General features: G+C 53.3%; 3 protein-coding genes across 3 annotated transcripts; 1 reads left to right on the top strand and 2 right to left on the bottom strand.

Moving 5' to 3' along the window:
* Window positions 1-2,170: 2,170 nt before the first annotated feature.
* On the bottom strand, window positions 2,171-4,315 carry NCS54_00423100 (Hypothetical protein; the record flags this gene model as incomplete). Its single annotated transcript, XM_053149775.1, has 5 exons — window positions 2,171-2,850; window positions 2,897-3,411; window positions 3,459-4,010; window positions 4,064-4,132; window positions 4,185-4,315. 5 exons carry the CDS (start codon window positions 4,313-4,315, stop codon window positions 2,171-2,173), a joined length of 1,947 nt encoding a protein of 648 aa, XP_053005750.1.
* Window positions 4,316-4,712: 397 nt separating this feature from the next.
* Window positions 4,713-6,051, bottom strand: NCS54_00423000 (Hypothetical protein; the record flags this gene model as incomplete). The annotated part of the gene is made up of 2 exons (XM_053149774.1): window positions 4,713-5,021; window positions 5,068-6,051. 2 exons carry the CDS (start codon window positions 6,049-6,051, stop codon window positions 4,713-4,715), a joined length of 1,293 nt encoding a protein of 430 aa, XP_053005749.1.
* A 2,432-nt stretch (window positions 6,052-8,483) lies between these two features.
* NCS54_00422900 (Hypothetical protein) lies at window positions 8,484-11,362 on the top strand (the record flags this gene model as incomplete). Its single annotated transcript, XM_053149773.1, has 5 exons — window positions 8,484-9,103; window positions 9,164-9,407; window positions 9,467-9,951; window positions 10,010-11,176; window positions 11,233-11,362. The coding sequence occupies 5 exons, from the start codon at window positions 8,484-8,486 to the stop codon at window positions 11,360-11,362; spliced, it is 2,646 nt and encodes an 881-aa protein (XP_053005748.1).
* Between the last annotated feature and the right edge of the window lie 1,342 nt (window positions 11,363-12,704).

Here is a 12,704-nt window from a genome sequence, read left to right as displayed (position 1 = left end):
ACTCGTCTCACAGCACAACAAACTACGGCGCGGAAGAAGGGGTATGAGGAGGGAGGGGCTGGATTGCCCGAACTCGTCTCACTTGATCAAAGATCGGAGTTTTCTGGCATGATACGGAAATGGTGGAATTGGCAGAGCATGGGAAGAAATAGGAGCGGCCGTCCCGCGTCATTTGCATTCAAGGGAGGGAACGGTTATGGGAACGAACGAGTACACGAGAACATGGATTCAACACGCAAGCCCCGACAATCATGGGGGACCCAAACAGGTCGCATCTACACGGAGCAGGCTTTCCTTTCATTCCTGGGCAACCAGCACCGGATGGCGTTGGATCATTCTCTTGAGAGATGTTGCAGGCATGGTTTATGCATGCATTTATGGGACAATGAAAGGCAAGGGTTGGGTGCTGCCAGGTTCATGACATCTCTGGAAGAAACAAGACGGGATAGGATGGGATGGGATTGGATTCGGATTGGATGATATGGGTGTTTGGCAGCGCAAGAAGGTTATGCAGATTATGGCGTTTCTCTTTCTCTATCTGTCTTGTCTTGCATTGATTGCTGCGGTGGATTGCTTTGGTTTTGTTCACCTTGTCTTTGAGGGGGTTTCCATCCGACTTCATCGATGTCTGGGGGCGTTGAATGCTTACCGCGGATGGGTTGGATCCCTCCTCCAAGTCATTTCTTCTCACATCGGTTATGGCTTTGGTTTCAATTATATAGAGTTATTGCATTGGTAGGTAGATGATGTGACTACTTAGTCTCTATCACCCGCCCAAGTAGCAGACATCAGAGGAAGCATTGTTTTCGGAATAAAACTGATACCAACTGCCCGTGAAATGTTATTCATCTGTACATTGCATCCCATAAGCTGTCCCTTCCAAGGTTGGATAGGTTTGATAGCCCTGACTTGTTGAGCAGACTCATCTCTAACACGGGTATATCAATCAGGCCCACTGTAGCGGTCCCCCCCCCGCGTGGCAAAGGGATGAATGCAAGTTGATCTTTCGAGCCTTGAGTAGCCTTGGCAGTCGGGTTATTGAACCAGGTCTGGGTTGAAGGGCGGCAAGCAGGGCTCTGACTATTGTCGAGGACCTCGGAGTAGGGTGCCAGTGATATCTTAGGCGCCGGGCACGTCGGTCAGGTGCATGTTTATGCATCCATACCTTCTCGGAGATGCGGAAAGTTTCTTTTGTAGCTGCAGGTTGCAACGTATTTTAGGTATAGGCGATTGGCTTGGGCCTCCTTGGCAAGGATGATATGGTTGAGTAGTAATTCCCAACAGAGCGTTCTGAAGCCGATGATATCCCCAGAGGAATATGCAAGTGGCGAATGCATCAAGTCATGTCGGCGACATCATGTGCATGTCTGTCAGCATCACCGGTGAGCCTCTTGGACGTGGACTACAGCATGAAGGGTAAAAAAGCTGGCAGGGTAACATTGGGTGGCTTGACACCTCGCCCATCTCATCTGGTGCCTCGGGTCGTAGCACAAGAATGCATCGCATCGGGGCGCGTCAAGCCGAAGCGCTTGTGCCACGCACAGTTCCTTCACATTCCGGAAACCGGTGACGGGGAGAGGTGGTTACACGGCTTCAGAGGCAGCTAGCTATACTATACCCAGGTCCGCGGGCCGAGCCTGGGGTGGGCGGAGGGTGGGATGAACAGGGGAGGGGGCTTTGATGATGCCAGCCATGGTGTTGTGCGACGATGGGGGCGAAGGGAATGAGGCAGGCATGTCATGTGGGATGCCGCCAGGGGGGGCGCCTTCAGGGGAGGGTGTGTTGCGAGGGCTTCACAGGGGTTGTGATGCAGGGGTGGTGATTTCTAGGTTGAGAGAGATGCATCGGAGGAGTGGCTGTTGGAGGTTTGGTCTCGTTGTGACGAAGGAGGCTCGGTGTACTTTGTGATTTGACCTGTCTCTTGTGTTGTTGAGCTTGGTGGGATCATACGTTTTGGGGAAGAGAGAATCTGAGGGTAGGTTATCGTGGAGGAAATCTCATGCAGCTGGGTATCACATATGATGGTGTTGTTGGCCCGTAGTATCCGGTACCGGAACGAACGATCCGTCTGCGACGGTAGCAGCAGGCGTAGGTAGACACATGGGGTATCCAAGGGACTGGGTTTCATTATCCGATAGACTCATTGATGGGATGGGGGGGGGGACACTGGCTAGATATCCTGGTCGTCCATCAGACTGTCATTCGCCCAGCCCATGGTCATGGTCGCCCACAGGTCATGGAACACAGCCTGCTGTCCTTCCTGCTGGCTCTGCTGCTGAGGCGGGAGCGGTGGCATCACTGAGCTCATGTCGAACCCCGTATCCCACGCTGAAATGTACGGCTCCATGCTGCGGTCAAACATTGGACACCCCTGCGGGCCGAGTCCCTTCCCGTGCGAGGCCGTCATGTTGAGCATGGCGACCCGGCGGTCGTACTTTTCCTTGAGTACACGCAAGACGACGCGTCCCGCAGAGAGGACGTCGACCCTTGTGCTCACGGGCGTCAGGTCGGCGCCGTCACACATGGTCTCGAGGAAGGCCTCGAAGCGCAGCTCTTCGCGCGCCCAGGCGTGATCCCAGTCTTTGACCTCCGACATGGGGAACGAGAGGCGGACTGCGAGGATGACGGAGAGGATAAATTTCGTCCAGTCGACGCTGGTGAAAGACATAAAGCCTGACTGTCCCAGGTCGGTGAGGTAGTCGAACAAAGCACGCAGGTTGGTGACGCAGCTGCGGAGGCGGGACGCAGGAGGGTGGACGAAACCTGAGGGAGCGATCTTGCGGGTTAAATAGAAGACGGCGCCACCTTGAAGAAAGACGTTGAAGAAGAGGTCCGCTAGCCTTACGGGTGCTGAAACGTATAAGTTTGGGCTGGATATAGTGGTAGGGGTGCTTACCTGACCGGGCTATATGAGGCAACATGGCCTCCTTCAGTTCCCTATGCTGAGCCTCGAGTCCCAACAAAAGCAACTGAACCTGTTGAGCCGACTGGGTGTTGTTATCGCGAATCGATTTATTGGCCGTGTTCGTCGAGCTCGCCAACCTGGCAAGATAAGACAGCGCAAGATCCCCATCAGCCTCTGCGCACCGTTGCAGCACATCGCAGCAGGTAGCCGTCCAGGGCGTCCAGGGGCAAGCCAGCTGGTCCATCCTCTTCCACGCCGTCATGTAGCTGGGATGGTAAGCAACGAGGGGCCGCGTGTGCGGGTGGCCGAGGACGTACTTTGACACGGCGTAGTAGTAGCCCAGGTAGGCGCGCAGACGGTCGAGCTGCGATGCGGTCATGGCGCCGGGCGGCGTGGTGATGAGCTCCGGGTTTTCCTCTTCGAGGTCAAGGTCGTGGACGAGGTCGCCGGCCATTCGGTAGTATTGGAAGGCTTGCTTGTTCTTGGGGCGGAGGTGGAAGGGGTACCTGAACTGTTGAGTCTTGCATTACTCCGTGACCTGGAGAGTACTTACCAGGCGCAGTAGATGAGAATGCCCTGAAGAAGCTCCATACTTCTCTCTCCACCAGCGACAAACTTTAGGCCTAGAACTTTTCGAAACTCCTCGTCGTATAGAGTATGTCCCTGCAGTGTCCTCGATCCAGATGCCGCTGAAAGGATGGCTAGTAGAACGAACGGCCGAGAAGCGGCCAGACTTGATACTGTCTCTTCAGGCTTGAGAGAAACCACAGGATAGTGTACCAACATGCCCCGAAACGAAGCTAATAGGGATGCCGCCGAATCGAGGTTGAACTGCGGCTTTGCGTGTAGTGACTGAATGGAGTGCGTGATATTCGACGAGCCCGGCGTCGGGAATCCCGTAGGCGGCGAATCTGGGGCACTGAGAGCATCCGACTCTTGATCCGATGGAAAGATGGAATCTATCATTTGAGAATGGGAGTCTCGCAGGGCGTCAAAGTTCTCGTCCACCTCTGGCAGCGAGGGCACGTCAAAGTCGATGGTGAATGTCTTTGACGGAGCTGGTGGCGGAGGAGGTTGGGGTTGCGATTGATGGCCATCAAAGACGCTGACGATTGTAAACATATATTCCCATATCTTTGAAAGTGATGGTGAGCCTACAATTTTGTTCTCCTCCGCCGTGTCCGGGGTCCTGTTCGTGATATGCATTCCTTCTTGGACTCGAGACATCTGGCATCTGTCAATTGAAGTCCTCAGCAAGTGAAGGCCGATGGAGACCTACTTGCGACAGACTCCTGGCTGCTCACTCGGTTGGCACTTGATCTTTGTTACGCGACACGCCTCACAGGCCGTAGAGATCCTCTTGCGCACCGGGGTAGCACCGCCGGCGGTGGCAGGAGATTCGCTCTCCATGACTGGAATGCACGGATGCCTCTGTGATGGCGCCAATGGGCAATCGATGAGCTCTGCGTCGTGAAGAAGAGAGAATAGGCACGCGAAGAGGTTCTACCTCTTCTTGATGAATGCGACAAGATGGAAAAAAATACTCCGAGGTGCTGATGACGGAGGTTCTGCGGGCAGGGGCCGGCGTAAAGAGGAGCCGAACGGAGCCTCAATCGCCGAAGACGATCGGATAATAGACGGCTCCACATCCACATGCATTCCGGCATGACCCACCAGCCCCGTGAGCATATATTCGACTTCACATGATATCTAGAGGCCATCAGAGTTGATATTCAGTCCTTTGCAAGTGTTGTATTTGTTCCCAGCCCAGCATCTATTCGGCCAGTATTGATACAAACAAACCAGGTCATTCGGCCAGCGAAACCTTCAACCCCGGATTACTCTCCTTCAACCTCTTCTCCAATAGCTCCGACAGCGGCTCCGCCAGCTTCTTGACCTCATCCCCGGCCGTCTTTCCGTGCTTATCTTCCATGTGCCGGGGCAGATTCGCCGCAGCGCACCGCTCCGTGCAGAACAGCGAGGCCTCCTTCTGCTCGACGCAATCCTTACAAACAACCGCCTGATATTCCCCGTCTGACATCTCAGTATCCTCGTCGTAGATTTGCGCACACCTTTCTCCCGCCTCGCAGTCGTGTTCCTTTTCAATATGTTCCTCCTACTATGGTTAGCATGGTCCAGTACACGGAGACTTGACAACTTACGTGTCCTTTGTTAAAACACTCCTCCGAGCAATACACCGTTAGCCTCTTCTGGCCACTCAGGTGTGTCACAGCTTGACACAGTGAGCACGAGAGGACGTTCTTCTGATCTGCCGCGCCGCCGCATACTGCGCATGACGGAAGGTCGTAAAGCTCCTCGGCCACAACGGGGGTCTGGCTCGCCTGGGCCCTAGCCATGTTCTGCTTATGTTCAAAAGCTGTCTTGGCCCTTCGTAGCTCATCTAGCCGTCTTCTATGGTTATCCCGCTGTGGCTGCGAGCTGAGGCTCGCCTTGCGGTCCTGCGAGATGCGGTCGATGACTTCCTCGATGGTCATTGACTCGCTCGACTCGTACGCGTCAAGGTACTTTTGCGCGTGCTCGAGCAGCGCCCCGGTCAATCGGTCTTTAAAGAACCATGCGATGTAGCGCTGTTTGAGGTCTGCCCCGTAGTTCTTGTCCTCCTCGACCTTGAGCGTGATGTTGTCCACTTCGGAAGACCAGCCTGGAATCTTTCCAACGCCCTCCCAGATCCTCTCGATAAGCTCTTCGCGCGACCTGTCCGGGTCATCCAGCATGGCCCTCAGCTCATCCTGGTCGGCACCGCTGTCGGCAGCGGACAGAAACTGGGGGTACATGCGGAGCACCCATCGATACCACGCCTCCTTCTCCGCCTCGATTCTGTCCTCGATAGACCGGAGGTCGATCTTGTGGTCCTTGACGTCAGTGAATAGGGTGTCCAGCTCATTAAGGAACGCCGTTCGCTGCGTGAACCACTCCCTGCCCTCGGCCTCGCAGTACCGATCGCGCATGCGATCTAGAGTCTTTGGAAAGCACTTTTCACAATCCACCACGTGTCGCTGGCCGCACTCTGTTAGGCAGACCTTCTTGATAGCGTCGACATCGTCGGCGCATCTCTTGCGCTGTATCCGGGCCGCACTGAGCTCGGTCCAGTGCTCAGGCAGGGCAATCTTGCCGGTTGCCACCATTTTGCTCGTGGGAGCAGTTGTCTTGAAGGATTCGGATAAGTGTGTCTCAAGTCTTTTGGCAATGTGGATGGTTGTCTTGTGATCTTGAGTTCGTGGCTTGAAAGGGGCTGGGAAAATGCTGGGGTTTATACACCGGTCCGCAGTGCAAAGAGAAGGAAAAAAGGGTGCAATCAGGTCTCTTGATAGTGAAAATAAAAATGGTCACTTTGTTCAGTTTACAATCAGCGTTTGGGGTATCTTTGGTGTCATGTGTAGGAGAATGAATGCGAGTGAATGAGTGGATGAACGCGATGCGTTGAGTGAGAGCTCGATTAGCCGAGGTTTAAGCGGCACGCTCCCAGGTAGCCGAGAAGTCAAACTTGCTCGATGCGCTCTCAACTCAAATAGAATATATGCCAGATTCCGAAACACATCTCGGCTTGAAGCATGGTTGATACGTGATATGGTAGAGGGCACGAACAGGAGCTGATTTATACTAGAAGCTATGGATCTAAACAAACAACATGCGGTATCGAACTGATGAATGACCATCCCCTCAGGCGGGCCTCTCCGGGCAGTTGAGACGGATCTTGTCAAACAACTCAGCCATCTTCAGCCCAGCGTCCCACAGCAAACCTCCATCGCGCTTGCGGGGCCTGTAGTCATACAGCCACATGATGGCCTTGGCGTCTCGAGTGTTGGGCCCTTTGGAGCGAGGAATCACCGTATCGTCCTTCCTCACCAGGATGTTCCTACGTTTGCCACCAGCTTGGTCGGGGATGCCGCCCGCGTCGCTTGGATATATCATGATGGAGGTCCAGTCAATCTCCTGGGCCCTCATCCTGTACCGTGTAGTGGACTTTCTGAGGGGGAGCCAGTTCTCGGCACCAACGAACCCTTTCCTAATGGCCATGTAGTAGTCATTACACACCTTTTCCTTCATGTCGGCCGCCTTGGCCGGGAGCTCATCGTGCTCGATATTTCGCATGACTCTCTCAAAGTCATTGAGGTTATCGCACTTGAATTGTTCCTCAATGTCAAACTCGACTAGGCTGGGATGCTCGCTGGTGTGCTTCCAGTACGTAGGGTTCTGGTGCTCATGATGGAGGCCCCAGGCGTGCTACAAAGTCAAGGTTAGTCCCCAGACACTGGCTCACAAATCACTAAGTCTTACCCCTATCTCGTGGGCAACGTTAAGTCTGACGTTCATGTGGCCAATGTTCTCATCCAGGTTGAGCCTCATAGTTGGTGCGATCGGGAAGAACTCCTTGCTACCCCGCGACAAGGCGAGACTAGTGGCCGAGTTGACAACCTTTTCTTCAGAGACCAACATGCAATCCTCTCGATTGTTCATGCAATCTTGACGAGAAATCTTGTCATACTTGAATACATCTTCGGGGAGGCCGGCAGCGGCCCATAACTTAGTAGCGTCGTCGAAGATGAGGGAGATGGCCTCCTCATCCTCCTCGCTGTTGTAGGCGTAGGTGATGGTCCGATCTGGCCAGATGTGATCGTCGAACCTATCTGGACCCGGATTCATGGTGATCCAGCGCTTGGAGGCATCCGTTGTGTTGGAGGAAAAGGCCATTGAGACCCCGTCGACTTCGTTGGCTTGGGCATAGTTGATGGGGGTTTCCCACATGCGACTGCCAGCGTTAACTGGGACGCTTCCGAGGCCCAGGGCAATGAGGGCAAAGAGGGTGGCCATGGCAGGATTTGTCCGTGTCTGACAAGAACTGTTCCGAGTCGCAGCTGAACCAGGCTAGTATTTGAGCCTCTGTGTCGACATTTCTCGTCCATAGCTCTCTACATTTCGCCAAACCGAACAAGCCCACGTTGAGCTTGAATAGCGTCTTTGCATGACATGATGGCCTCCAAAGCCCCTTGAATATTTCCCTTCGACGTTGGAATGAGTCAAACTATGATATTGACGATTCTTGCAGCTGATACAGACGCCCAAAGTCACCCACAACCAACAAAGTCGTATGGACGGGGCTCGTGCTCAGCGGCATACGAGCTCCATCCTAGCTATGTAGCGGTACAAAGGCCCACAGATGCGATCCTGCGTGCTTTGACTTAAAGCTGAGGTCCTGGAAAGCAAGGACCTGCATCATGTGGAGTAGTCCCTTGCGGAGATGATGACCCTGGGTGAGATGAGCTAAGGGTGATGACTTGCAGTACAGCCAACATGGAACGACGTATCGTCACTTGATCGTGTTGGTCTGTCGCAACAATAGCATCATGAGCTATACTCTGAGAAGTTGGAGGTACTAGTTTTGTTGTGTTCAACACATGCCCAAATCCTTTTATCAGTTATCCCACAATCTTTCAACACTCAACAGTCTCTTCCACCAACGGCATTCACTCTCAACACATTCGTTTTTTTTCTCTTCTTCTCATATCATTCATATTCATTCATTCAAACACAAACTCCAAGGGCTTCATGTTTGACCATGATCCCGTTTATTCTAGTCTTTGCTGTGCTCTTGGGTGTCTCTGGCGCCGCGGGCTCCAGACCTGGTAGCGACACCTTGAAGGGAATCGCCTCCAACTGCAACGCATTTCACACGGTAAAGAAGGGCGATGATTGTGACACTGTCATGTCTGAATATGGCATTACCCGCGCTGAGTTTCTGAAATGGAACCCAGCAGTCTCCAAGGACTGCAGCAAGAACTTTTGGCTCACCTATGCATACTGCGTTGGTGTTGACCAAGACGCTTTGAGCACGGGATCAGTCCAATCTTCTACATTCTCTACCTTTGCTACAAAGGCATCGAGCCGGGTTACTTCGGCGCCAGCTGGCCACGGTCAAGAACCTACCACCACCATCAGAACCTTCGCTACCCAAGTTCCCAGGAACACTTCCACTAAGGCTGATACAACTTACTCGATCCGGAATCCCATCGGTACGTGGGAACTGGCCAGCCCGACCGAAGATACCGAATGGCCTCCCCAGAGAACTCAAGAAGGCCAGCCAAGCAACTGCAAGGACTGGCACAAGGTCGAGCGTGGCGATACATGCGAGTCGATTGTTTCAAACTATGGAAACTGGAGGATGACTCTCAAAAATTTGTAAGACCTTGCCCATAATTCCACGCGGACAATGGCAGTAACTCACTATGCTCTGTCCAGCAAGCAATGGAACCCGGTGGTGCTGGATGACTGCTCAGGGCTCTTCATCGGGTGGTGGGTTTGTATCAACGCTCCCATGAAGCATACTACCACCAAAAACTTTGGCTTCCACCGTCCCAGCACGACAATCTCCATCCCTGACTATACGCCAAAGCCTAGCCCGACCATTGACTGGAACTGGACGCCTTTCCCCACCCACAAGGGCGCTTCCAAGACTTGCAAGGCGTGGCACCAAGCCAAGGAGGTAGGCACATCCATCCTACTTTGGAGAGCGATGGGAAATTATGCTGACGACATTGAAAGGGCGATACCTGTGACTTCATCATCAACAGAGGATACATCTCCAAGGATGACTTTTTCAGTTCTAACCCTGGAGTCGAATCTCAGTGCGAGAGTTTAGATAAGGGGTACTACTACTGCGCCGCTGCTCATATGCCGTGGGAGAAGGAGTACCCTATGCCACCTACGGTCACGGCCGAGCCGATTGTGGTGCCTTCTGGACAGACGAAAGATTGCAAGGCCTGGTACAAGGCGGCTCCTCATGAAGACTGCGAGCTCATCTTGCTCATGTTCTACATGTTTTCTCTTGAGGACTTTGTCAAGTGGAATCCAAGCGTGGGTAAGGAATGCTCCAAGGGCATCGTTGAGAATCAGTGGTACTGCGTCGGAGTACATGGTTCTCCAACCACGAGAACGGGTATCATACCCTCTCGTACACCTGCCCCGAAGGAAGACCAAACACAGAAAGGCATGGCCAAGAATTGCAATAGGACGTGGCAGGTAACCAAGTAAGTTGTCCTAGACCCTCAAAATGACAGTGAGTGGTATTCTCATGCGCACTTACAGGCAAGACACGTGCGATAGCATCATCAAGCACATAGGGATCACCGAGGAGCAGTTCTTTGCATGGAACCCGGCCGTTGGCGATGCCAAGAAGCACACCTGCGACAATCTCAAGATTCAATACTGGGTCTGTATAGGAGTGCAACACGCTGCAAGTAGAGTCGACAAGACCACTACAACTTCTGCTCCTACAGCCCCTACGTTTACCTCATGGCTGCATTCGACCACCTTGGGCTCTGGAAGCACAACCGCAGCCCAGACTAGCCTTCTGTACACGGCTTCTTCTGAGAGTCTGACGAGCTCTGAGCCAGGCGTCACATTTATCACAAAGACTAAGAGTTCTGTTGGAACATCAGACAGCACCTCGATGGCAGAGTATAGCGAAACCTCGGTCCCCAGAACCACAGAGATACATACATCCGAGTCTACTGAGTCTAGTCAGGGAGATACGACCCATTCAAGCCCTTTAACGGTAGATCACACTACGGATGATCATGGTACAACCGGCCACGAAGAGACGAGTGCTTCAGCTACAGATTACACTCCTCCGAGGCAGACCAAGTCTACCCGACGAGGCACAGCGCAGTTGAGCACTTCAACTATGGACCGCAGCGCCCCTAAGTCTACAGTCTCCTACACCAATCCCCCGACGCAGTGGACTACTTCAACGGTCTATACCACTCGCGTGCTGACTTTTTACTCTTGTGCCCCTGGAGTGGAGACGTCCGACTGCCTAGATGGTCCTCACTTCACCACTGAGACCATTCTTGTGTCCACAACTGTCTGTCCTGTGACGGATATTGCCACGGGCTCTCAGCATACGCAGCCTGTCACTGACACCCCAGATGCCTCTACTGGTGTATACGCGCCGGTGCCCAACCCAACTTCGGACCCTGTCTCGTTCCCCAGCGCACCAACCGTTCAGCATCCCGATCCTACCGAAGCCACAGCTTCAATTCGGCCTTCGGCTGTGGTCTCTAATGCCCTAGGTTGCCCAAACCCCGTGGCTACGCCTTTTCCCCGTGAGGTAAGAAGAAATATTCAATCTCATCCCGACTCTTGCACTGACAAGGCCGAGGACTGTATGGTCGGTGGCTGCAAGCGATTCTACCTTGTCCAAGAAGGCGACTATTGCACAAAGATTGCCAAGGGTGCCGGAATCAGCAACGAGTACGTGCTTCATCGTATTTCTTCCTAGATGTATTCGCTAACAAAATGATCCCAAGTGACTTTTACGCGTGGAATCCCAGTGTGAGCCGAGACTGCTCTGACCTCTACCTTGGATACTGGTACTGCATTGGGACCACAGGCCCGGCGACTCGCATCTCCTCTGCGCTCCCGGAACCGACTTGGTGAATATAGGCAAGGATGTAGCAGGGTCGAGTAGGAGAGGCGCATCTTACGTGTACGGATTAATTAGTCTGCCCCCCCTATCCCCCCAAGGTGAGTAACCCGCCATCGTGTACAAGATATCCATTGGCTCGGGCTCCCTTTCAGGTGGTTCATAGAAACCTATGAGTTTCTCAAGCCAGTAAGGCCCGCCCATATATCGGTGACCAATTTGAATCCAATAGCCATCTAAGGTCGGCGCACCTCGAAGCTCGCGCCAGATGCGCTCGGCTTTGTGAGAGTGCCGCTCAAGCACCCTACCCCCATTTTCCAATGCATGCCGCTTCTCTGCACCGTAACATGATGACGGGAGAGCGATGATGCAGGTACTGAGGTGGGGGAATTTCTTGATCATGTCCTCCATCGGCTTCATGACGACTTGTTCGACCTTGCGGTATACGTGCTCTGTGGCGTAATTTTGATGACACGTATCCCCCCCGGCCGCGTACATATCTCCCAGGAGGGAGATGTACAACATTTCCAGGCTGGGTAATATCACGGGCGCTTGCTCAGTAAGCGTCAAGAAGGCATCCAAATCCGATAGTGGCGGATCTTGTTCCTGCTGCTCCCGAAAGGGATGGATTCTCCAGAGCATTTCCACCCGAGTCATGGACTCAAGTCTGGAGGGCACAAGAAGTTTTGGTAGACTTAATATGACCTCGGTATTGGAAAGAAGAAACGCATTGGTCGAATAGAGAACTTGAATGCCTTCTCGGTATCTTGATGAAGGTCAGCTTGTGCCATTCACGCATAATGAAACAACTCACGCCTGTCGACAGCAGAGAAGCCATCCCATAGCCCCAACGTGGCATTTTGAAGGGAACTCCCCGGGGGTAGACTTGCACCATTCGTTTACGCCATACTTGCATCTATCAAACGAAGGGTCGTCCTCGGCCATGCAAGCTGTCCCGTCAAAGGGCGTCCAGCCGAGACGATGGCATACACAGCTCCACCAGCGCCACTTCTTGGGCTTCCATCTATTGGGTACGATAACGTGCTTCTCCCAACGGGTATGAGTTCTGTTGCACCAAGTCTCCCCGTACTGAAAGCTTATCCGGGAGGCGTGATTCTTGGTGGGTGGCTTCCTCAATGTTGCAGGGTAGTCGTAGTCGAGCTCGATATGAATATCGGTGCCACCGATAGCCTGGCGGAGGATCTCGAGGCGTATTTCTTTTGGGAGTTTTGTGAAGAACGGGCTTTCTTTCGAGCCCTGGCACTCGGATGAAGCTGTCAAAGGACGTGGGCGCTCTTCTGGAAGGCAAGGCATGCCAGGCTCAGGAGGCTTCCAGGGATTCTTTTCTCGGAGCCA

Source organism: Fusarium falciforme, chromosome 3 (assembly GCF_026873545.1).
Source record: "Fusarium falciforme chromosome 3, complete sequence".
Lineage (NCBI taxonomy): Eukaryota > Fungi > Ascomycota > Sordariomycetes > Hypocreales > Nectriaceae > Fusarium > Fusarium falciforme.
Note: the sequence above shows the minus strand (reverse complement) of the source record. Positions and strands in the feature narration are given on the sequence as shown.